This window comes from Onychomys torridus, chromosome 1, assembly GCF_903995425.1.
Source record: "Onychomys torridus chromosome 1, mOncTor1.1, whole genome shotgun sequence".
NCBI classification, from domain to species: domain Eukaryota; kingdom Metazoa; phylum Chordata; class Mammalia; order Rodentia; family Cricetidae; genus Onychomys; species Onychomys torridus.
The window spans coordinates 161,904,673-161,931,125 of NC_050443.1; the positions used below are offsets into that span (position 1 = coordinate 161,904,673).

Genomic DNA, 26,453 nt, shown 5'->3' on the forward strand with positions numbered 1-26,453 from the left:
GGGGTAGGGGTATTTGTGCGGCGAACTTGGGGCCCAGGTGCAACTGGCTGGCTTCTGCCACTACTAGGAAAGCGCTCCTGGCACAGACGCGCAAAGAGCGGACCGCCAGCCTGTTGCTGCCAAACTTCCAAGCTGAAGTCCGAGTTGCCTCTCGGCCCCAGGGGCATAGTAACCTCCAAGATGGTGAAACTTGGCCTACTTTCTCTAAATCCAGGCACAGCACCTAAGGTTAAAAGAATTTTTTTTTAATGCCAAAACTGATTTTCCGTCCCTATTAATTACACTGTAACTTAGTAGTTTCCCGGAATCTCCAGGAAGGCAGATAGGTTCTCAGGCTAAATCCTTGCCTTTTAGAGGATGCCCCCCCCCCCTTACCCCCAACCCCCAACGCGTAAAAAAAAAAAAAAAAAAAAAAATCCCACAGAATCTGTGTCTTTTTGGCACTTGAAATAATTCAACCTGATCTCAAGAAAGATAGCATTCTCCCCATCCCTCCCGACAGATACACACACAAACCACTGCTGGCCCCAACTCCTTGCCACTTGAAGCAATTTGGTAGCGATGGACTTTAAAAAAAAAAGTTTGGCGAATGTTGGAACTTGAGCGTCAGGGAAATTCTGACTACCAGAACAATAACATTTCCATCTATTCAAGTTCATGATTTCCATCAACAGGTTTTTAAAAGCCAAAGACTGCTACTCTGGGAAGGAATGGGGAACCAGCACTGCAAGATGCTGTTAATGCTGAAGCAATCAGCTGTTGAGTTTCGGTCTATACATTGTTTTTAACGCTTTGCTGGTTCAGGTTTTGAGAATCCAAATCAAAATGGAGACGTTAAAGAGTATCATAAAGGAGGTGGATTCAAAGGGCACAGAACAAACGGAAACTCCACTTTTAGATACTTGTCTACCCTGAGAGTTCCGATGGCCCGGCTAGTTTGGCTAGGCTTTCCCGGACGGAGTTCCAGGGCGGGCGCAGTTTAGGCGTCGCGTGGGCCGGCTGAGCACAGGAGGGACGTCTGTGCGAGTGCTGCCCCAGGGAAACGCAGCATTTCCAATCTTCCGGATAAAGCCTGCACAGCCAATGCAAATGCGCCCCGCCACGGCTTCTTCCCCGAAAAGCTGCCTTCCAGAATTTTTCTGCAGCAGGCAAATATTTAGCGCGAACAAGCTGACATTTTTTTAAGGAGGAGGAGGAAGAAGAAACTCCAAGTCCGGGCAGCTGGAACAGTGTAATGCAAGTGGGGCGTGCATTTAGGAAAAGCCCTGTTGCACCCCACATTTGGATGGATTCAGAGAAGAAAGAGTTCTGCTGCACAGAAAAGCTTTCAAGGACGAAACCCGGTAGTGCAGCGCTGTTTCCGCCCTCCCAACAACTGTACCATCTGGAACCCCAAAACGGCCTCTGCCTTGGCGGCGGTGACCTCTGGGTCTTTGGGCTGTGCTACCCGGACCTGGTTGGAGCGCTCTGAGGAGCGCCCACAGCTACCTGCTGCGTCCGCAGACTGGAGGCAGAGCGCTAAGGGGCGGGCGCACCCGGAAAAGCAAAACTCCAATTTCTCGATTGAGTGAAAAATGCTCACTAAAGATGTGTGTCTGACGCAGCCTCAGATCTGGAATGAGATGGAGAGCACTCTAGGCTCTTTGGAAGAGCCCAAACCGAGGCTCTAACTTGGAGGGAATTTTCAAAAACTTAACACTTGGAGATTCGATTTACATAAGTTTTTCCTCCCTTTTTTCTTTTGTATTTTTTCTTTTTATCTCCAGCACCCCTTTCCCTACAACTGTACCTGAAGAGAAGGGATCGAGGTTGCTCAATTGCCAGAATAGAAACAACTGGGGTACAGGGTGAACCCAATTAGATTGCCAGAGAATCTCAACCTCCGAGTTTGCTAATCCACCACCGCCGGGGTTCAAAACCCCCAACTCTTCCCCCTGAGAGTTTCTGGGACCTTTATGGATCGCGTATGATGTACACTACGACCCGAGCAACGATTTTTCCCACTGTAAAGAAAAACTAAACTATGCAGTTACCAAGGAAAACTCAAAGAGGAGGGGAAGGGCTACATCCATAAAAAGTATCTTACAAAGTCCTCAAGTCCTCAGTGACAGCGGAGGATACAAAATAAAACATGTTAACTCCAATCCAATTCGCTCACCGCTCCAGACTCTCCTTAAATTCATTTTGTCTAGGAGTGAAAAACTGATGAAACCATCTTTCTGTGGCAAATTCCACTTTCATGCAATCCAACTGAACACTCAGACCCAGGCACACTGCTTTCTCTCTCTCTCTCTCTCTCTCTCTCTCTCTCTCTCTCTCTCTCTCTCTCTCTCTCACACACACACACACACACACACACACACACACACACACACACACACACACACACAGCCACTCCTCTGGAGTCTTTGTTGTTCCAGATCTTCCCTTTTGTAACTTCCCTGAACCTCTTGTTTCTTTTTCAGAAGGGGAGGCTAATTGTGGATAGATGTAAGCACAACATTTTTTCAGTCATAACTGATAAGTTTCTGAAATGCCTTCTGCATTGCAAACATGTGCATCTTAATAGAAAACATTGCTTTTCTCAATCACTAGTTACAGCCTCACAGCAAATATTCCAGGAGGGGGGAAACCTCCTTTTTTTCTCTTTGAAAGACAGATCGGTTAGCTGCTGCTTCTGGTGCTGCTGCTGCTGCTGCTCCTGCTGCTGCTGCTTCTGCTGCTTCTGCTGCTGCTGCTGCTGCTGTTGCTGCTGCTGCTGCTGTACCTCCTCCTCTTCTCCTTCTCCTCCTCCTCCACCTTCTTCTTCTTCCTCTTTTCTTCCCCCTTTGGAGCAGGGGATAGGAAGAGAATGGGGGTGGGGGTACTTAAATTTTTAAATGATCCATCGAAGCCCCTGCCTTACCTTAAGAAATCGAGCCAGCCATCATGAATGATGGAGGGATCCAGCTGTAGAGAGAGGAAGTTCTCATTGACTGTCCTGACTGGGTTCTTGGTGCTCACATCAAGTAGAATCAGGGTCTTTTCCTTCAAACCTGTAGTTTTGTCTACAGGCAAGAGTCTCCTGTCTCCAGCTTGGAAGGAGAGAGAGAGATGGAGCAACAGAGCCAAGAGAGCCACCAGGGCTAGGCAGGGGGGGCAGGAGCTGCTGGAGGACATGGCTTCAGGGAAAGCACAGAGCACCCTCATTAAAGCCCTCTGATTTAAACTTCTCTCCCTCCTGGGTCTCGATGGTGACTAATTGTCCTTATCTAAAGTGTGTGTCTATCTGCCCCCCTCCCCTTCCTCCCCCCTTATTCTCTTTCGCTCTCACTCGCTCGCTCTTGCTTGCTTGCTCGCATTTTTTTTTCCGTGTTTTGGTGCTGGTGGAGCGAACTCACGCCCCTAGCCAGCCTTCTCAGCAACCCGTGCCAAGAGCACTGTTCACCAGCACCGCCCCTTTAAGAGATTTGACTGCAGACATTTTTTTAACTTTTTAAAGGTAAGGGGTGGGGGAGGAAGGAGAAGGGGGAGGGGTAGTCATTGTGCCCTACTGATTTAACCCTCTAGGGTCAGGAAGCGGCCAGTGGGATTGAAACAGTCCTGCGGTACCATCTTGGGGCAAGAGCAGAAGTCTTGATTTCACTTCCCCTCCCCAGGAGGCTCTGGGAAGGGCACTTCACTGCCTGAGGGTCAGTCTGTCCTGACTACTTCTGTCATATGGTCCACTCTGTGCCTTCCTTTGGGGGTTGAAGCAGGAAATGTAAGGGTTGTTAGTTGTAAAGGGTTTTGTGGTGGTGACTATAATTTTTGACAAGGCGTAGAGAGCAAAGGAGAGTCCGTGCCTAGGAGTGCAGACCTCTGAGCCTCACAGGACAGCCATAGAGAAACATCATTTCTCCTGAAAAGGGGAATGGTAGACCAAGCTGGGAGAGAGAAAACAGAATGCCCAGGTCAAAGAGCTTCCTAATCAGAAGAGTCCAAAAGAATCAGTATGCTCCATGCTCCTGCTACTTATGTAGGAGAGGAGCCTTGAGCTTTCCATACACTGTTGGCTTTGGCAAGGTCAAGCAAGCCACTGGACTGCACTTGGACTTCAAGGTCCTCTGCACATTTGAGCCACTCCTTGACCAATGTATTACACTGTAAAAGTAAAGACGCCCCTCCAGTGTCTCCTTACGAACAATCCTCTGACTTAGCCCCTGCAGGTGAGTGTGTCTGATGAAGAAAGGGGCTAGAAGGGCTTTCAGATCCAGGCCCTGGTCAAAAACTAGAGTGGGCCTGATTCTAACTCCTGGACACAGATCAGTCCTGGCTTCTAGATGCACTACAACCTCTGCTCTTTGAATTCCCACCCTCAGTAGCTTGTAGATTATTCTGAGGCTCATCTGAGCACCAGAAAGAGAAGAAGAAGATGCAGACACACTCTGAGTCAGTTGAACCTTTGGCCCCACTTTCAGCTTCTTTCTGGGGTGTTACAAGCCCTCTACTTGGCAGAGGAAGGTAGTTACTTTATGAAAAATGGGTACATAGGAACATCCCAAGGCATTCTTGGGTAAAACAGACTAGATGACAGTTGAATGCAGAGCATAGCTCTATCCCTCACCCATCCCCCAACCCCCTTTCCCCGACTCCACCCACCCCAGCCTAAGGTAGATGCACAGTGGGCAGTATCAGAGCTCAGCAAACACTTTAACAATCTACTTTCCTTCCTTCAGCCAGAAGGAAGGGATTAACAAATCTGGATAGAACTGGACTAGATCACCTTCAGCTAACATTCCCTGGGAATTTTCTGCCAATCTAAGCAAGCAGAAGATGTGGAAGTTACGCTGCACTGAACTGGGAAGTGCTATGAGAACCGTCTAAAGATATAACTACATAGAATGAAGCTAACCCTGGATCAGATCATGGAGAGATGGTTTCTAAAACTAAGTTAAAACATGAATTAAATACTGGTTCTAGCCTTAACACCTGCTTCCTTCAATTTTCTAATACCCCTATGTCCTTAAAGATATACTCATGCTCCTAGGGTTAGGATGAGACATCCATAAGTTCCAGTACAAACTATTGTAATTTTTAAGATTACTGACACCTCCTGGAAATGGTAACAGCCTGGGGATCAAAGACTTATCTGTATCCCCAGACTCAGACACTTAGTGAACACCCAAGAAATATCTAGGACATACAATAATAGTAAGTCAAACCCTGCTCAACACACTAAGATCATATGCTGCTCTCAAGAAGAATGCTATTTGTCACAGTAATTGTATTTTGGGTATCTGTTCCCTGATTTGTTTTCATAGTTATTAACACTTTCCTGGCCATCTCCTTCACGAAGTACTTCTTTTGAAAAGCTGTTAGTTCATTTATTATATTCAGAATTAAAATAAACTCTATCTTCTTAACAGAAAGCTAAATTTTCCAAAGACCAAAACACCCTTTGGCTTACAAGTAAATGAACTTTGGAAGCTACTTTAGTTAAGACCATTAGAAAATCATTTCAATGAAATAAACCACTTAGCTATTAGATGTCTATAATGAATATACCTTTCAAAGGTAGTCATTCAACTAAGGTATATTGAATATATTGAGAATCTGCTAAATTGTAAGCTTCTGCAATTTTCCTGATTACTGTTATGTAATACTTTGGTTGCCTGGTTACTTTAACTATTGATGTTTAATGTTTACATAAAACCTTTATTTAGTAGTAAAAACAAAACAAACTTACTTAATTGCTGATGAACACCATCTCTAGCCTACTCACTGAAATTCAATAGTTATATCCAGCCTCAGGACATCAGAGAAAAAAATCAATTTGGTAACATTTTAAAGAGTTCCAGATAGCCTTGGTTGACTCCATGATGATCTGATTTGGGGGCCTCTGATCTATCTTGGTACAAACTTCCAGAGCTACTCTTTGTATATAGTCTCTCTTGTCACCGTGGCTTTTATCTTGCCTCTCATTTGCCCCTAAACTACATTCTGTAGATAGTTCTTCACTAATCTATATATTATGCTGATGCTTTTAGCACATTTTCTCTGTGCTGAGTGACAACAACCTCCATGTCGTTTCTATCTTAGAGTACAATTCCCTGCAGACTAACCATTGAGACTCTATCCAAAACTATCAACTATTAGAAACTAACTCACTGATTTCCACCCTACTTTCAGTTCTTCTGCAGTGCCAATATACCTGGACAAAAAGCATCTTGGGGATTTAAAGGTTTGTTTTAGTTCATAATTCCCACTTATAGTCCATCATAACAGAGAAGGTTAAGGTGGTAGGAGCTAAAAATACCCAGTCATATCACATCCACAGTCGAGAGCAGAAAGAGAAGGAATGAATGTAAGATTACTGCTAAGATTGCTTTCTCTAGTCTTAGAGAACTTGGGACCCAAACCCAGGGAGTGGTGCCACCCACCTTTAGGCTGGGTCTTCCCACATCAAGTAACATACCAAGGCAATCTCCACAGACAACCCCATAGGACAAGCTGTTCTGAAACCCTTCTCTCAGGTTGAGACAGGAAGTGATATGGCTGGGCAGAGAAAGGTGTATAAGGCAGGAGGAGACAGAAACTCGAGCCTTTTCGGCTGAGGACTGGGGCATTCAGTCAGAGGATTCATGGAGTTGGCAAGGTGAGAAGTGGCTGTGGCTTGGTCTCTCTGATCTTTCATCATTTACCCTCCCACAAAAAAATAAGAAACCCTTCTCTCAGGCATTCTTTCCAGTTAATGCTAGATGACTTCAAGTTGACAATTAAAACTAAGGATCACAATGTCTCCTTCAGAACACTATGTTTGATTCTCTACTGGATAGTCTGTATGGTTTTCTTTTATTAGCTAGAAGATTAAGTTCCCAAAACTACAAAAAAAATTTTTTTTGATGATTGACCATTTCATAATTTCTAGCCTTTGGGATTTTGGAATAAATCTGCCATTTTATTTTTACTAGTAAAGGCCTTTCTAAAAAATAAAATCTACCAACTGTTTACTAATATTACATTCCAAAAGAAAAGTATACCTAATCATCAGAAAAATTGAACGTCAAAAAGCAGATATTTGAACTGGACGAATTAAGCTTTGTAAAAATCATCATATTTTTACTCTTACCATTTTATCTCAGAGAAGTACAATATGCCAGTGAGTAACACAGTACTAGGGCAGGGACTGGAACAAATAAATGTTTCTGTTTATGGTCAATTCTTTTTTGTCACAAAGATACTACAGCAAGATTTACAACTTGACTACATAATTTTTTCCTCACTTTTCTTATGCTTTTTTTTTTCTCAATTTCAGCCTGTCCACAAACTTTAGCTCATATATACCACCTCCTTTTTCTTCCACTAAATAAAGATTAGTTATCTCTATACCTATTCCATTTTTCTGATGAATGTTATGCCCAGCCTGTCTAATAGCAAGAAGAAAAAAAAAAAAAAACCTTCCTATCATAAGCAGGAAAGGAAAACACAAGGATACAGCAGTCTACTCACTATGGCGCTGTTCATGCTTGTGAACCTGTGAACAGTGATGATTGTTTACTGAGATTGTGGGGAGCATGCACAGTGCTCAATGGCTATACACATTATCTTGTTAACCTTGAATAGTTCTGAGAGGTAGAATAACTCCTTACCATAGGGGTAAGTGTGTGTGTGTGTGTGTGTGTGTGTGTGTGTGTGTGTGTGTGTGTGTAGGTTCAAATGATAGTCAATTTCTCATGCACATAACTAATAAATGGCAACACATCCAGGAACATTTCCCATCAAAGCCTATTTTGTATGTGTTCTTCATCACCACACTCTACTTACAAGTGTATATGGGGGGACCCCTAAACTAGGAGCTGCAAAACCTACATTTAAACTCTTGAATTTGCTGGATCTAGCTTTGTGACACTAAGTAATTTTTTAAATATTTTAACCCTCGGTCATCTAGAATGTAAAATTAACATAATATTGACGAATGCAACAATAATTGAATAAATTAATATTGAGAAAAGTGCTTTGTAAATTCTAATATATAATTGTGCTACTTGTTTCCTGTTTTTATTCATTGTTTTCTACACCTCACAAATACACTGTCCTAACTGATGGCAGAGTTAAGAATAGTATATATAAATATATAAACATGTTTATATAATACATATTAAAGTCTTTGTAATAACCTTCAAATAAAAGATCAACTCTAATCTGATGTCAGTAAATGAGGCAATAAAGTGCCTACCACATATTTCAGGCTCTTGTAACAGCTTACATCTAAAGAAGGAAAAGCCACATTAAGTGAGCTCTACGTGTCTTTCTGAGTCTCCACTAGAAGAGAAACAAAGGCAGGTAAAGGCAAATGCTAGTTAGAAAATATGTCATTTCATCCTCAAAGACTGGCTGTCCTTCCAGAGAAGTGGAAATATACCAGTTACCAGAATGGACACCAAGACTACAGAATGGGACTAATGATATTCCCTGTACTTATGACGAAATTCCATCTATCTAGTATTGCTGCAAACTACACATGGGAAGACACTGCATTTGGAAGGTCAGGGATGAAGACACTTTATGAACAGCTGAAGAAGAAGGCATCTGAGAGTATGGTTATTCTGTCTCCTGATATATACCTGGATGGTATTTAGCCCATCATTGCCATCAAGCAGCACATCTGTACAGGGAAGAGCATAGCCATAATAAATATAGTTTAATAAGTTCTGTCTGTGAGCCCTTGGCATGTTAGGTGAGGGTAATAGTTAATTTGAAGAACTTCTATATGTAGATAACCAAGTAACAGATGAAAGTTATTCACATCTTAGTCATAGCCTTTAAAAAGTCTATATTTTACATTATAGCCCATTTGGTTACAAATAAATAAACAAACAAATAAATAAATAAATAAATAAATAAATAAGGGATCACATACTGGAAAAAGCATGGATTTTGGAGTCTTTGGTTAAAATATAGATCACACTTTACTCATCTCTAACAGGGTCCTTGTTGGACAAGTCCTTCATCCTTACTCCAACTGACTCACCTGAACATGGGCATAAGTACACCGTTCCACGTGTGTTGTAAGAATTAAACAAAGTGGGATCTTCAGTACTTGTCATTTTTCTTCTCCTGGTTGGATTTCACTGGGGAAATAAGTGTAATTTGCATAGACAGGGCAGAAGGAAAGTATGCACTTGAACCCTAAGGTTTTGAAATATTACAGCAATAAATAAAAAGTATTATATTTCATTTTATGCTTAGATGACAGGATTTAGTCTCATAATCCAGGTAAGAAAATAGAGAGTCAAAAGGTCAAGCTGTTCCTTGATGAAACTGAAACCAAAGTCTGCTCTTCTGACTGGTAACTAGATTATAATTTTGACATGTTTGTTATTAAAAATACCTGAGGGCCTTAATATTTAGTGTCCCAGAGAAACAAATTTAGATTGCCTTTCAGGTGTTCTATAGTTTCATTAACTATACAAGTAGAGATAAGATTAGTTATACACACTACTTTCCTAGTCAAACTATTCTTAAGTATCAATGCTGAAGACAATTTCTAAGAAAATGAAATATATAAACCTTATCTATTTGTCTCAATATATCTGACATATTAATCCTGACATTGAGAAATTGGACCTATAATAAAACATTTATCTAGAGCAAAATGTTGTTTGTTGACCCTCAAAAAAGTGACTAGCTATAATTGCATTTGCTTTGGATCCCACTGTTAATGACACATTTTGTCCTTTCAAAATACCATAATGTGCTTAATTCATAATGAGAGTTAAACAAATATTGGCTCAGTACTTGTTTCGGTCTACTCCTCGACAGCCAAAATTAAACGGATGGTAAGACTGTACTTGGAGATACATACCTACTTGAGTATTTTATTTCTGCCTAAAACAGAATCTACTCCTAATTCTTTGGAGTAGCTTTGGATAAGCAGATCCAAGTCCTTCCTTAGTTCAATGTGAGTTAAATTCAGCCTTACCGGACTTAACTGCCACCAAAATCTTCCAGTTCTCCTAATCCTTTTGAACACCTAGAAACACTTAGTATTGATGACTCTTAGTGTGTGTAATTTCCACAAGATATTTAAATTTTAAATTCCTCTTTGATTTAATTAAACCTAGCCAATGTAACAAAATAGTGTTTTATGTTTACTTTAAAATAATGTTTTCCATATCAGGCAAAAAATGATAAAAACCTAAAACTCTAGGGCAGTGATTTTCAGCCCTAGCTGCAGATTGAAACCATTGTAGGAGGTTTCAAATCACTGATTTGGGACTGGAGAGATGGAAGAACTCTGGCTGCCCTTCCAGAGGTCCTGAGTTCAATTCCTAGGAACCATACAGCAGCTTACTATCATCTATAATGAGATCTGATGCCCTTTTCTGGCATGCAGACACACATGAAGATAGTTCACCCATACATAAAATAATTAAAAATTTGAAAAAAAAACTCAAAGTTCACTCATACATAAAATAATTAAAAATTTGAAAAAAAAAAAAAAAACTCAAATCATGATTTGGAGTAGAGTTTGAACAGAACCTGAATCTCTAACTCGATAATGCTAATTTTTTTCTGGTTCCAGATAAAAAATTTAGATGACAAAGGATGTCACATAATTTGAACCTATTTGATTCGCAGTTTTCAGATAACTGAACTCCAGATTCTGAAAAATATCTAACAGCACATATTGGAACTTACGTTAATACTAAGCATAAACAATGAAAGTTCAGATAGTAGAGAACCATCATCAAATAGGGGAAATTATGCAGGGTTTTTTTTTCCCCTTTTGAGATGGGATATCAATCTTTAGTGCAGAATGACCTAGAACACACTACACAGACCAGGCTGGACTTGAATTTGCAGAGATCATCCTCCCTCAGTCCCCCAAGTGCTAGGGTTATGGCTATGATCCTCCACACCCATTGGCTTTAATAGATTTTCAATTGATCAGTTTTGTTTTCACTTGAGAAATGTTTTCAGTTTATACCATCTAAGTAGCAAAAGTTGAAATGCTATACAACTCTAATGTTCAATACAGGGAGGCAGGAGACATTTCTAGGAATGCAAACACTCCTAGACATTACTAGGAATGAAAACTGAGCCCTTCTAAAGAGTTATCTGTCAATATTTTGTAAAGGTTAAGTACACAGGGGCTGCAGAAATGGCTCAGCATTAAGAGCACTGGCTGTTCTTCCAGAGGTCCTGAGTTCAATCCTCAGTGACCACAGAGTGGCTCACAACCATCTGTAATGGGATCTGATTCCCTCTTCTGGTGTTTGTGAAGACAGGTTACTCATATACATGAAATAAATTTTTAAATTATATATATTATATCCCAACACTCAGTAATCCCATACTGGGTATAAACTTCCAGGAAACTCAAAAAAGATTCATAAAGTAATTTGAATGGGGATGCTAGTTTAGTATTGAGAAATTAGATTTTCATCAGAAGGGACATGGGTAGGTAAAATCAAGACAGCTGTTAGAAACAATGAACTTATATATATACAACAACATAGAACTTGAATGCTGTGATACGTGCAAAACACACCCAAGAACATATCATAAAATGTGAGTGAAAACTAAACACACATGTAAAAAAACATATTTTGAAAGATGATTTTAAAATACCATGAAACATATTAGAATTGGGCCTGAAATGTAGCTGCTAACAGGAAAAACAAAAAAGCTTTGAGTTGACCAATGCTCATAAATTCTCATATGCCTTCAAAGCAATACCTAAGAAATTTTCTGGAAAATGAAGGAAATGAAGAAATATTTGTTGAGTGACAACTATGGGCCAGGAACTTTGTTCTCTTCCCTCCAAGATTAAAAAAGAATTAACATTCTTTCCTTAACCTCACAATTTGGCTGGGAAGACAAACATATATCCATTTGATAGGTACCATGACAGATTTAGTAAAAAGTACCAAGGAATATTTAAAGTGTTATTAATTATTATTTATTTTTATAACTGAGGTCAATTACTTGATTATATAATATTTTATATCACAATAATGAATGACATATTTCATACTTTTATGCCCAGCTAACTAAGGTATGTAGGTTTATCTGACACTAAGTCATGCTAGATAGCCTAGGATGACCTCAAACTCAGAATCAGCTTGTCTCAGCCTCTTAAGGGCTGAGGTTACAGGCATGCACATCACCACCATGGGTCTATGAAGATTTCACCTACTTTCTGATTGTGACTAGCTAAGGGTGCGGGTTGTAGAAATGTTACGGTGCCATCTGCTGGTAGAAATATTTGAAATCCCCCATTACCACTTCACTCTGTTCCCCACAATCTACTTCACAAATTGTTTTCAAAAATATAAACAAAACCATCATATCTAGAGTAGGATAACTGGGCTTAAAGTAATCTTAGAAATCACCTAGTTCAGGGGTCTGGTTTTATAAAGGAAAATTATAAGAGTTTACATTTTATTATGAGACTGAGGATTGAACACAGGACCTTGGGAATGCAAAACCATCATTTTACTACTGAGTCATACCTCTCATTTTCTCTTTACTTTGTATTTTGAGACAGAGTCTCACTAAGTTAACAACTTGTATTGAACTTACTTTGTAGCTCAGGCTTGAATTTATAATCCTCTTGCCCCAGCCTCATGAGTAGCTGGGATTACAGTCCTAAGCCATCAATTATGGTTTAAGATTTCATCTTCTTTAAAGTAGAGGATGATGGCTATACATGTAAGTGTGTGTGTGTGTGTGTGTGTGTGTGTGTGTGTGTGCGTGCGCGCGCGCACACACACACACACAGACTTACAAGGCTTATTTTCCCAGATAAACATAAATCCTTTTAAAGGATTCTGAAAGAAATTTATTTTAAAACTTTTCTATAGAGCTCATTTCCAAGTATAACTTCTTAGAAGACAGTTGATTTTGGTATAAAAAGAAGTTTTGAGATTAGACCTACATTCACTTCTCCTTTACCATGTGTTACAAAGCCTTAATTAAGGAAGATGTTTAAATTTCCTGTGTCCCCTTTCATGCACAAAGGAAGAGCAGAGTTCTTATAATAATATAGGGGTATTTATATAAAAATAAAATACACAGCAATGTCAGAAAAGTTTAGTGACTAAACTACCTCTAATACTAATGTGATTTCTAACCTATCCTCAATGAAGCTGAAAATCAAATCCTGTATCATTTTCTTTGATATTTGCATTTATAATATAAATACCTTGAAAAATCTAAGACACCACATAACACTGATTCCATGGAAAGTGCAGTTAGGAGGTAAATTGTGTTGTAATAGTATACTACATATCTGAGCAGTCCACAGTATCAGCAGATTCAGCAATATCAGTATCACCTAGATGATAAATAAAATCTAACTCCATTATTTCAGAAGACCTTCTAAAACTACTACCATTCAACTCCATTTGGTTAAATGTATCTAAATTTTAACAATTAAGTACATAATCTTCAGTTTTTTAAAATCACAGTAAAACTCACTTTTGTACTCCATATAATATACAATCCAGGGGAATAAGGAAAAAAGGTATAAGCAATAACAACATGTCATTAATAGACTAATATTCCAAAACCAAAACGTAAATTGACTGGGCAAATACCACAAAGATTATGAAAGTACAGGGTTCCTGTTACTGAGATCAATAAGCCATTGCAAAATATGGAATAGATCAACCATAAACATAAAAATTAATGCCTACAGATATCCTTGTACATGTTTGATAAAATACTGAGCCATGGAGCAGCAATGTCAAACCCAGAAGCAGCACCTCTTTGATACAGACAGTATGACAGCCCAAGTGATGAACAAGAGCAAGCTAGATGAAAACAACATTGGACATGATCCTTGAGAACCTTCAATTATATTAGTTGTTACTTTGTCATTAAAAATATGAAATTCAATAAAAGTTAAGCTGTTAAAGAAATCATTAAAAAGGGTTATAAGGAAGTGGGTAAATCTTGTTGACTACAGAGTCCTCATGACTTATTATTACATACCATCCTTTCATATGGCATGGATAGAGATTTATATTACAGTTTGTCTATGCAGTCCAAACAGATCTAAAAGGCTGACAGATGCCTTTTACTTGCTCAAACATAGAACAAAAAAAAAATCATCTTTAACTGACTTGTGCACACTGCACATTCCATACTTGTGTTAAAGCAGAAATGTTATGTTACCTTTGAAAGTTTGTTTTCAGAGCAAGGCAGACACCAATGAAAACGGGTGACCCAGCCTCTCTGAGTGCCTCTATTGCAGTTTCCTCAGAGTTCTGCATCCCAAACAGCTTCAAGGCTGCTAGCTGAGACGGTTGAGCCTCACAGACTATTCTAGACAGGACTGCAGAGAAGCCTTGCACTTTCCCGTTGCACACAGACTGGACAACAAATGTTGTGGCCAGTTCTCCCAGGACTGGACCATTGTCCCAATTTTCCCAGGGTCCCCTAAAGATGCCAGCACCCCGACAACAGGAAGCAGTCTAGAGAACACAACACCCACATTCCCAAGAGGTGGGTGGGTGGGTTTTGGTCCTTTGGTGGGTTATGGATGTTTGTTATCATTTACGAGGGATGATTACAAATAGTTAACTGGTTATGGTCAGGGAAGAAAGCTAAACGAAGAAGATGAGATTCAGGGATCTGTTTCTGAAGGGAAAAAGGGGGGATATGGTATAGAAATGATGGGATAAAAAGGTGGATTATTGAGTCTACTTTTGAACAACTACTACTCTCAAATATTTTACATTGATATGGATTTCTGCATATTAACACAAATTTAAGGTTATTTTTGTTATACTATATGTTTCTATTTCTTGTTTAAGGCATTGCACCTATGCATCTCATTTAAAACTGTAATGTAAAGTTTTAGTGTTTGAAAGCTATTTAGGATAATAAAGAAATACAGGTTAAATAGTCATCTATAACTATCAAAATTATAGTCATGTTAGGTATGTTTTCAAGGTCATACAGAGATGTATTTTAGATAAGTGATCTTCAAAACACTTCAAAGACCTACAGAATATGGCATTTAAAATGTTATAATAACATAAAGTTTTTCATAATAGTGAGATACATCCGCTCCCAATCTACTTAAAGATGATGGGCACTGAAGAACCCTCATATGGAATTTGCTTTCTTTGTGGCAAAATCTAGCCACTGGGCAAAATAACTGCCCTTGCCTCAATTGCTGACAGTTACTGTCCAAACTGGACCAGCAGCACACAAAAGAATAAGACTGCCAAACTTTGCCAAAACAAAATAGGACAGTCCTTCAAAATTCCTGCTTCACAGCGAAGTCTGTCAGATACTCTAGGCCTCCAAAGATGGATGCCCCAGTGTGTGAGCGGAACCTTGGTGGCTGTCACAGTCATTTCTGCAGTTCTGGAAGTTGCTTGCACTTCCTGTTTACTCAAGTACTATTTTATCCTTCTCAGGTCTCAGATGGAGACTGAAGGCTAGATAGTTATAGCTTTACCTCTTTTCCTTGTCACCAAATTCAGAAAGAAAACTTACATAAAAGATGTAAAGTTTATAAGGTTCAGGGACATAAAAGCTTAAATTATTTATCTAAAAAATATTTTGAGGTCTAAAAAGTTTTAAGATGGTAATACAAGTTATGGAAAATGGTTTTGATATAAAATTTTAAATTCATCAAGATAAGATAGATAATAGAGTATTTTCTCTAAAGCCATAAGACAGAAAGTAAATTAATAGAAATGGGTTAATTCAAGTTATAAGGGCTAGTAAGAAATAAGCCTAAGCTATCAGCCAAGCTTTCATAATTAATAATGTCTCTGCACCATTACTGGGGAGCTGACAGTGCCAATGAAAAAGTCCAACTACATATGGCACCCAAAATGTTACAGAATATTCCTTTACACTGTGTGAAGACATGTCATGTGATTGGTTTAATAAAAAGCTGAACAGCCAATAGCTAGGCAGGAGGTTAGGCAGGACTTCTGGAGACATAAAGGTCTCGAGAGAAGAAGAAGGGTGGAGTCCCCAGCCAGACACACAATAACCAGGATGGGCATAATGGAGATAAGGTAATGAGCATATAGAAGAACATAGATTTCTAAAAAATATATGGGTTGATTCAAGTTGTAAGAGCTAGTTAGAAACAAGCCTAAGCTAAGACCAAGCTTTTATAATTAATAATAAATCTCAGTGTCATTTTTTGTCAGTTGGCAGCCCAAAAGGAAAAGTCTGTCTATGTCTGGTGAAAAGATAGGGGACTATAGTAATAATAATATACTTTACATATGTACAAAATTGTCAAGATTCAATAAACACTTTAAATGGTCTTAAGAGAAACTGATTTTTCAAAAGAGAAAATAGATTAAAATAAAGTAAAAAATAAGATAAAAAGAACACAGAAAGGGATACACATCAAAAATAGGCTTAAGAAAGATGTAACATAAGTATGACAGGAGCTCCTAAAGAAGAAAACCAAAGTAGTGGGACAAAAATACATATAAAAATAATTAAAATTCTTTTGGAAAAAAATTAAACTATATATTAAAAGGATGTTGTATTACAATGAATCACAGATACATATATTCTAGTAAAATGTTGCATAAAAAAGAAGTGCCAGAAGACATGGAAACAGCAGTTAAGATGTATTGCTCCTAGAAAAGACCCAAGTTCAGATCCCATCAGGCAAAACGCCAGTACCTATAACTCCAGTTCCAGTATGATATGACATCTCTCACCTCTGAAGTACACACACACACACACACACACACACACACACACACACCACCACCACCACCACCACCACCACCACCACCACCAATACCAATTAAAACTAGTAAAAATAAATCTCATTTTTTAAAGAAAAAATATTCTTTGGGCACAGGCAAAAAGATTTACTTACAAGGGTGAAAATCAAATTTATCATCAGTTTTCAACACCAATATTTTATTCTGGGCAATAATAAAACAACAGACTGGAGATAGCCAAGGGCTGAAAATGTAAACCAGGGATTTTATAGGAAGCCAAAATGATGATTTCCAAGTATAAATGCCACACAAAAGCCTGTCAGAGAATGTAATAACTCAAAGAATGCTCCCAGGAGGCCTTCCAGAGAAATCTATTAAAAAACAAACTCCATGTAACACAAATGACTGACAAGATTTCTATTTAAGAACTGACTGTAATCATTATCTATACATGTACTTACAGAAGTAAACTAAACAATGGTTACAAGGAATAGAACACTGGAGGTAACAGCTGTATTCTCTAACAATGTAGATCCAATACTACAAGTAAAATTAAGTCAAGGGTGGAAACAATACATATAGTAAGTTTGCTGACTGATTTACTGAAGTAAAAAAAAAAAAAGTACTTTAAATTAGTAGCTGGGAAAGAAAGAATGACAAAGAAAGGTTAAGCATCATTTCAATAATGCTTATTAGTAGGAGGCAAAAAAAGGAAACTAAAGCACAAGTAGACTATTATATTACCTAGCGAAGTTACTCTCGAAATACAGCTTGCTCTATTGGTTTGACTGGGTTTTTTTTTTCTTTTTTTTTCTTTTTTTTTTTTTGGTTTTTTCGAGACAGGGTTTCTCTGTGTAGCTTTGTGCCTTTCCTGGATCTCGCTCGGTAGACCAGGCTGGCCTCCACCTCACAGAGATCCAGAGGTATTTCTGTCTCTGGAATGCTAGGATTAAAGGCGTGTACTACCACTGCCTATCCTCATGTTTAATATTGTGGCCGTCCTGTTCTCTAACCCCAGATAAGTTTATTTTGGGGAAAACACAATATTTCGGGGAACACAATACCACCACAACCCCTATAATATGTTAGTGATGATTTTGGTATTATTATTATTATTATTAAACTGTTATATGTATAATATAGATTAATAAATCAAATAAGCTTTTATGTGGCAGTCTATTTTAGTCTATAATATGTAGCATTCAGGAGAACTGGAGTTCTTCATATAGATGAAGGGAACGATAATTAGAACAATACTTAGTATCAAAAATCAAACAAATCTATGAGGCTGAGTAAAAAAATCTTGTAGCTCTGAATTTAAATGAAGAAAACCCAAAATTAAGTAAGCCCATGAATGTGAAAACACAATAGTTAGTAAGTACAAATAAAACTTTAAAAAAAAATTAAGTTCAAATGAAACTACCCTGGTTGGGTGGACAATGTCACTTGCAGAGGATGATTAACTGAAAATTGCAGCATAAGGCATGGGATACTACCATATAAGTTATTGGTCAAGGAGGAGCCAGAGGTCTCTAAAGCAACCCAAGCTACTGTCATCACCCCTGGTTTCCTATAATAACTACAAGGTTAGTAAGACCCTATTACTGAGCTAGAGAGATGTCTCCCTGATCCAGAGCACTGGCTGCCCTTCCAGAGGACCTGGGTTTGATTCCCAGAATCCACATGGCAGCTCACTGTCTGTAACTCCAGCTCCAGGGAATCTAACATCTCCCTTCTGACCTCCACAGGCACCAAGCACATACATGGTGCACAAACATATAAGCAGGCAAAATATACCTAAAATAATAAGAAAAAAACCTAAGATAAAATTTTAAAGACTCTATTTCTGAAAATACTACTCATTTTGGCAATAGGACATAAAAACAATTAATAATCTCAAATGGACCAGCACTACCTGCTGGCTAACTGTCACAGTGCCAGAAGGTGCAATTCAGGCTGCTGGAGGGCAGAAGACATCAATGTCTTACCCAGCACTAGACTCTGCATGCTGTAATACCAACCTGTCAGGCCAGATGCATCCATTGCTGCAATAGTCACATGACTGTTATGGGGCAACTCACAGTATTCTGATTATACTTGAGGCCTGTTCCAGAGACGGGAATTTCATGCCAGGTATGACAAAAATCCTTAAAGCTTAGCCCAATGTCAAAAGTCCACAAAGAGCATTTACTTGTGAGTGAAGTTGGGCATAAGGTAGTAATGGCCTGGAATCAAAGCTAAAATTATCTGACTACATGTTTTTGGTAGCAAATGGATGAAAATTCTTTTAACAAATAACTCTGGCCCTTACTGACAAAGCCCCCAACCCCTGTTTATATACCTCAATTTTTCCTTCATTTCTTATAATCTTTCCATTATGGAAGTTTCCTGTAAGCAAAACCTAAGTCATAAAAATTCTACAAAACTCAAGCTGTTGTGATTCATATTTGTTTCAAGTTCACAGTAAGAGATGCATTCTGAAATATTTACAAGTTACATATCGGGACTGTTTTAGATAGTCTAGGAAAAGGCAATGGAGGCAAATGACAAAAACATTCTCACAGCACTGTTAATTACTGAATCTGAGTGCAGAGGCTTACCATACAATTCTATTTGGAGATCTTATGGAAACACTGTACAACAAAAAGGGGGTTTTAATGTTAGAAAAAAATCACGGCCTGTGAACTCTCTCTTCCTGACTCTGTTTTTAACCTAAATGTAACAACTAACAAAAGATAGAGTAAAGAAAATAGAATCTAGGAAACAAGGGTTCTAAAACTAGGTACTAAAATTTTGAAAAATCGAGCCCTTCATAACTTGCCCCCAATATATACCAACATACACACGCACACATACACACACACACACACACACACATTTCCACAGAATAAACAAGTAAGCAAGTCTTCACATAGTATAAAAACAAACACACAAGCTGGGCGGTGGTGGTGCACACCTTTAATCCCAGCACTTGGGAGGCAGAGCCAGGCCGATCTCTGTGAGTTCGAGGCCAGCCTGAGCTATGAAGTGAGTTCCAGGAAAGGCGCAAAGCTACACAGAAAAAACCCTGTCTCGAAAAACAAAAACAAACAAACAAACAAAAAAATCCACAATGCTCAACTAGGAAATATACTTCATCCATAACAGATTTAATTATCTCACAAGTATAACTTTTGAAACTATGACAAAATTCTGCAAGAGTGCTCTTTTCCAGCCCAATGTCTCATGAAAAAACAATCATTTAATATGGGAGCTAGAAAAGACCTAAGAAACAATTTAATTCAATCCTTCATCTGAGACTCTTGTAAAGCCAGAGAGGGAAAAGTCATATAATATATGACTCAACTAAATCTAGAATCTAGTCTCTCCAACATTCTCTTTACTAAATCAAATTTACCCTACAGCCAAGAACTATTCCATGTGTCACTAAATGTCATTATTTTGTTAACATACATGGGAGTCAGGTGGTGGTGGTGGTGGTGGCACATGCCTTTAATCCCAGCACTCGGGAGGCAGAGGCAGGTGGATCTCTACGTTCAAGGGCAGCCTGGTCTACAGAGATCCAGGACAGCCAGGACTACACAGAGAAACCCTGTCTCGAAAAACCAAAAAAACAAAAAAGCACTACTATTTCATGATTGGGCACTTGTGCAGCATTTTTGCTTAGGCAAAACCTTTTCTTCCAGCTCAAAGGTTTCACTACACACTTGTAGATGTAACAGGCTTGTTAAATAAGAAACACAGAACCAATTGCAGAGTTAAAAACCACGAGGTCAGAGCAAGAGCGGAAAACCTTACCCACTCTTCACTGCTTCTGGTTTCAAAGAGCATTTTATGTTGTTGTTGTTGTTGTTGTTGTTGTGGTGGTGGTGGTGGTGGTGGTGGTGGTGGTGGTGGTGGTGGTGGTGGTGGTGGTGTTGGTGATGGTGGTGATGGTGGTGATCCCTTCTTTTCTCTGATGCCCTCCAACATTCACAGCCTCATTCAATTTACATTTATAATGGTCTTTTAGGCATTCCAAAGCTTTTTTTAAAAATCATTGTTATTTCTTTAAATCTTTGCGTAGAGTCTTGAAAATCCCATAGCTGGCAAAGGCTGCTATTAGTAACAACAGACAAAAAACAATATTGAGTTCTGTTTTCTCCAGAGATTCTTTAAACAGTGACAAGGACACAAATACTTAGAGGCAGATTCATTCTTCAAGTCATAGGGGTTATTCAGTTCTTCGGAGCAGTCTAGTACACTGAATTAAACACCAGGTAGTGATCTGGATACCAGAAAGAACATTAAAATATAAAAATATTATTCTGTTATAATACTGGGAAATATTTGTAATTAAAAATAAAGTAGAAATAGATGCTTACAACCATTTACATTTCTACCACCTAGTTAGAATACAAATATTAAATTATGCTCCTATATTATCCACTTATAATCTTTACCTTGTCAATTCTGAAATAGGGCAAAGAGGAGAAAATAGATAATGACTGCCATCTTGTGGGCTTTTACCTAATTACAGGAAAAATATTTAAAACCAAAGTATGGGAAATTATTGGTAGTTGATTTACCCTCATTCACATGAGTCAAGATATCTCTCAGAGGTAGAAATAGTATAAAGACAATTTATATTTATATATATAATATTATACATATATATATAATGCCCAAATGCACACAATACTCAAGGGATACAGAGCAATTTGAATCATTTAAGAAATACAAACACACTATGACAAAAGAAAAAAATTTTGCTAAGATCCTAAAATAAACTAAATACTAACTTTAAACCAATAAAACTGTTTGTATTTCTCCAGTCTATACTGATCTACATTTTGATAGCAGTATTATACTAAATCAACTTTGTCAGTATTGAGGTTCTGTTTCTTTATTCCTATAGAGAATAAAATGCCTTCTTAATACTTTACATTTATTTTTTGACCCAAAAATTAAACCAAGGAAGAAAGTACTTAGCAGATAACTGAATACACAATGTTCTGAACAAACAAATCCAGTAACTGTTAGCCCTATAACTTATCTGCAGGGAAAATATTCTTTTTTTTTTTTTTTTTTTTTTTTTTTTTTGAGACAGGGTTTCTCTGTGTAGCTTTGTGCCTTTTCTGGATCTCTGGATCTCGCTCTGTAGACCAAGATGGCCTCAAACTCACAAAGATCTACCTGGCTCTGCCTCCCAAGTGCTGGGATTAAAGGTGTGTGCCACCACCACCCGGCAAAGGAAAATATTCTAAAACCTGTCGATACTCTTTTCTTTATATGTGCACATACAAATTTGATAACTTACTAAGCACTTATAATACACTGTAGCAATAAATTTTGAAATTTGTGATACAAAAACAAAATTAGAGTTTCTCTTTTATTCCTTCATAATTATATGTACAGAAAATTCATTCTTACCATACCAACATCATCATATAATTTTCTTTATTAAGTCAAGCCATTCACTTACAGAAAACATTTTAGGATTCATCTGAATTGTGAGTATCAATACACTTGCACTCTCAGGCCATTCTTACGTAAAACAGGATTACCTGACACTGCTACACCACAATCAATCTGGCCACTCAGATGTTAAGTGACTAATAAGAGACAGCACATGCAGCATAGACACACTGGACAGAGGGATGATTCACACCCTGTGTGGAGCACCATTAGAATTTACTGTGCTACTCAGAACAGTGTGCAATTTAAAACATGAACTTACCATTAGAATTTTCTGCTTAATATTTTCAGACTTGGTTAATCACAAGCAAGTAAAACCACAGAAAGCAAGACCACAGATAAAGGGGGCACATTTGTGACATGCAAAGTAAACAATATTCAATGAAAAACAAATTAGTTGCACAAACTAGAATATCAAGAATCAAAGAAAGCAAAAATAAAACAATCACAAATTTCATTTTTGGCCATTTAATTATAAAAGTGTAAAATAAGATATTAATACTCAGTATACAGCTAATTTTGGCCAAGAATATAGTAACATATATTTCTTTTTTTTTTCATTAATTTTTTTTTTTTTGAGACAGGGTTTCTCTGTGTATCCCCAGCTGTCCTGAAACACATCTATAGACCAGGCTCGCCTTGAACTCACAGAGATCCACCTGCCTCTTCCTTCCAAGTGCTGGGATTAAAGGTGTACACTGCCACTACCACACCCTCATCTATTTCTAGTAGACAATTCAAATCATATACTCCTTATCAATATATATCGAAGGTACTACATATTCACATTTATTAATTTTTTTAACCAATTCCCATTAGAAAATTTCCTACAAAATAGTCATGAGAACAATAATATCTATATCCATGGGATGGTTTGAAGAAAAATTATAAATAAAACGCCTAATCAAATGATTGCAACATAGAAATCCACAAAAAAAAATTGTTGTATTTTTATTTTGATGTTTACTATTATTTAACTTATAAGATTTTGTTTGATCTATACTGTAAATACACCTGTTACATAAAGCAAGACATACCTCTAAACATACTTTATAGAACTTGTCTTCAGTCCATAACCTCATGACCATAAGGCAACCAATGCTTCTCAAATTTTAATAGTCTCACAAATAATCTTTGGATTTCATTAAGACACAGAATCTGATTCTATATGTCCATTGTTGTACCTGAGATACTGTGATTCTTATAAACTCCCAGACACCACTAATGCTGGTCCATTCACAACACTTATTACATCTACTTTCTAAACAAGAATGAGGAAACAAAAAAGAAAAGAAGAAGAAAAGACAAATTGTGGCTAAGTGAATCATTTCTGATTGTGCCACCAACAATTCCTACCTCTACCTCATGATCACTCCTAGCTAAACAGGAAACCAATAAATAAAATTGAGTTCTGTCTATTAGGAGGAAAAGATGTCAATAAATATGAGTTTGAATCCCAGTTCCTAGGCTGGGAATAGAACATAGAAGAGCACTTGCCCAGTGTGTGTAAGGCCTTAGGCTTGACAGCACCAACAGGAAAAATGAAAATAAATAAATCCCAACTTCACTATGGTAAACTATGTGACCATGAACAAATTACCTATACTTTCTAACCTCCTTTTATTCCATCAGTAAAAGTCAGTATTAAAATAACCACTTTGGACTAAGACTGAGCAGAAGACAAAGATCCACATGCCTGCCCAAGGCTCTTGGCCCTGGGCCAGGAGGAGACAACACAGACCCACCAGGTGCCTTTTGGTGCAGAGTGGTCTATTATGGTAAGCAAATATAGGGTGGCATACGGAAAAGAAAGACAGACATTGTAGTTCATGTCCTGTGGAGAGAGGGAGATCTGAAAAGGTGAAGGCAGTGAGGAGTGGGATGAGGTGGGTAACATGCTTGCCAACCGGGGCCATGATGATATCCCCATCTGGGCTGCTGCCAAGGCCCATGTCTGGGTCTGTGGCCCTGCTACAGCCAGGGTCTGTGTTGACATTCCTGGCTTCTGCTATCACTGAAGGCCAAGAGGGTAGGACTGCACAGAGTGGCCCCACCCCTCACTGGTTGCAACACTAAGGAGAACTGGCCCTGCCTCTCACCAGCTACAGCAATTGTGACAACAGGCCCTGTACCTCGCCTGGGTAGCACAGTGGAGCTGACCCTGTTGACAGGGATGACCAGCCCCTCATCTGCCATATGGTGGCATGGGAGAGGGAGAGAAGACCTCCCATTAACACCCATCATCACCTGTGGCAGGTGGGAGAACTGTACCTGAGGTCACAAGAGCAAGAGAGCTGGCCCTGCCTCTCACCAGCTGCCCCTGTGGCTGAACAACACAGAAGAACTGGCCCCAGTGGTGTAGGTGTGAATGAACTGGCCCTGAGGTCAGGAGAACTGTCCCACCCCTTGCTGCTTACCTCATATGGTAAGCTAGCCAGGGTGGTGCTGGAAAGTTCACCCTGATGTTCAGGATGAGGGAGAGCTGATGGCCTCACTAATCCAGCAACCACTCAGGCCCAGAGCCAAGACTATGAGTTGGCCCATAACAACATCCACCCCATCTATGAGCTACTGGAGCATGTGAAGGGGTCAGTTCTGCAGACCCAAAGCTGCAGGATCTCCATGACACAGGACAACAACGGGGCATCCAAGAGGAGCCCCAGTGAGGGCCCAGTATAGTGTAACAGAAGCCAGAGGCCTTAAACCAGACCAATGACTCATCGAAATGAACATTTGTAAGTAAGATCTATGGACTAAAGGGTACACTGTGTGATTCACTATGTAACTTACAGCTTCCACAACCAGATTTTTCTTTTCTTTTTCTTTTTTTCTTCTTTTCTTTTAAATTTTATTTTGTTTTACCTTGTGGTTGGGGGGGGGGGGTTGCAAGGGCAGAGGGCACATACAAAGGAACAGGGAGATGAGTGGGATCAAGATACATGATGTGAAATCCACAAAGAATCAATTAAAAAGTTAAATTAAAACAATTAACAAAAATCACTTTGTATATTGTTGTGATTAAATAAGTTAAAGTGTATAAAAATAGTTGTCACACAACACAGTAAATGCTCAATAAAAGAAAGATTTGGTTACTACCAAGAGGTGTTACCCAGAGAGCATTCTGCAATGGTTAAAAAAAAAAAAAGAGTAATTATGAAATGTTTCAAAGAAGCTGTGTTCTAGGCATATATTCACCTTTAAAAAAATATCTGCCAAACTTCCAACTACCATAGCTAACTGAGTAAGTGGTAAATCTGCAATTTACAAAATTACGTTTCTTTCCTAGTAACTGAACTCATATGAATTCCCTAGATATATTTTAACACAAAAAAGTAAATATTTCCAAACATCAGACTTAAGCAATTAACTATCTTTTTTGATAGATAACAGAACCAAATAGGAAAGCGTAAGAAAATGGCTCTTTCCCTGAAAACTGCATTATTCTTTACTTATATCATGGAAAATAACAGCATATTAATAAACTATCTCAGAAAAATGCTTCAAGAAAATTATATTCAGAAAGATGAGATGGTTCTGGGTTTTGAACTTAAGAACATTCTGATAGAGGTTGTATCAGCACAGAAGAAAGAAGTAAGAGAGTTTAGATACTCAGTTAAAAAAAAAAAAAAAAAAAACCTAAGCTTTTATTCTTTGCCTAAGGGACTATACTTAGTCAAGATTTCTAATTTGCAAATAAAATTCAGGCTCTGATCTTTTCTTGTTCGGTATTTTTTTGTTTTGTTTTGTTTTGTTTTTCAAGACAGGGTTTCTCTGTGTAGCTTTGCACCTTTCCTGGAACTCACTTGGTAGCCCAGGCTGGCCTCAAACTCACAGGGATCCTTCTGCCTCTGCCTCCCGAGTTCTGGGATTAAAGGCATTCGCCACCACCGCCCGGCTCAGGTTCTAATCTTATACTGTAAATAAGTAAAAGTCTAGAATTTTATGTTGAGTATTCTGGTTCATCAGACTAAACAAGAACCCCATTTTTAAGTGGTAAGTTTTGGCAAGTTCAAATTTAATGCATGGAGGTACCTCATAAATAAATGTGAATGCCCAATCCATGTACAACAGAAGCATTTAATAATATCCAGCTTTGCCCCATATGGGGCTAACCCAGGACTCTTTCATTATGGGAAATCAAACTATGACAAACAAAACCCATGGGAAACTTAAAATGTGTTCCTCCCCACTCAAAGACTGGCAAGTCACCAGGGGAGGCAGACTAAATAAATTCTATATTTGCATATTGCTGTCAGGGACTACACAGAGTAAATAAAACAGACGTGACTTTCTTTAAAAGTCCCATACTCT

At 38.4% G+C, this 26,453-nt stretch overlaps 1 protein-coding gene across 3 annotated transcripts in view; it reads right to left on the bottom strand.

Annotated features, from left to right (window-relative positions):
- Hpse2 (heparanase 2 (inactive)) overlaps positions 1-3,262 on the bottom strand; it is a 610,759-nt gene extending 607,497 nt beyond the window's left edge. Inside the window, exon 1 of one of the 3 annotated variants that reach the window (XM_036198538.1) lies at positions 2,906-3,227. In XM_036198538.1, the coding sequence (XP_036054431.1) occupies positions 2,906-3,189 (284 nt within the window). In that variant the 5' untranslated portion in view covers positions 3,190-3,227. Of the gene's footprint in view, positions 1-2,905 lie in introns of all 3 variants that reach the window. The other 2 variants (XM_036198539.1, XM_036198542.1) reach the window with 2 other exon arrangements.
- Between the last annotated feature and the right edge of the window lie 23,191 nt (positions 3,263-26,453).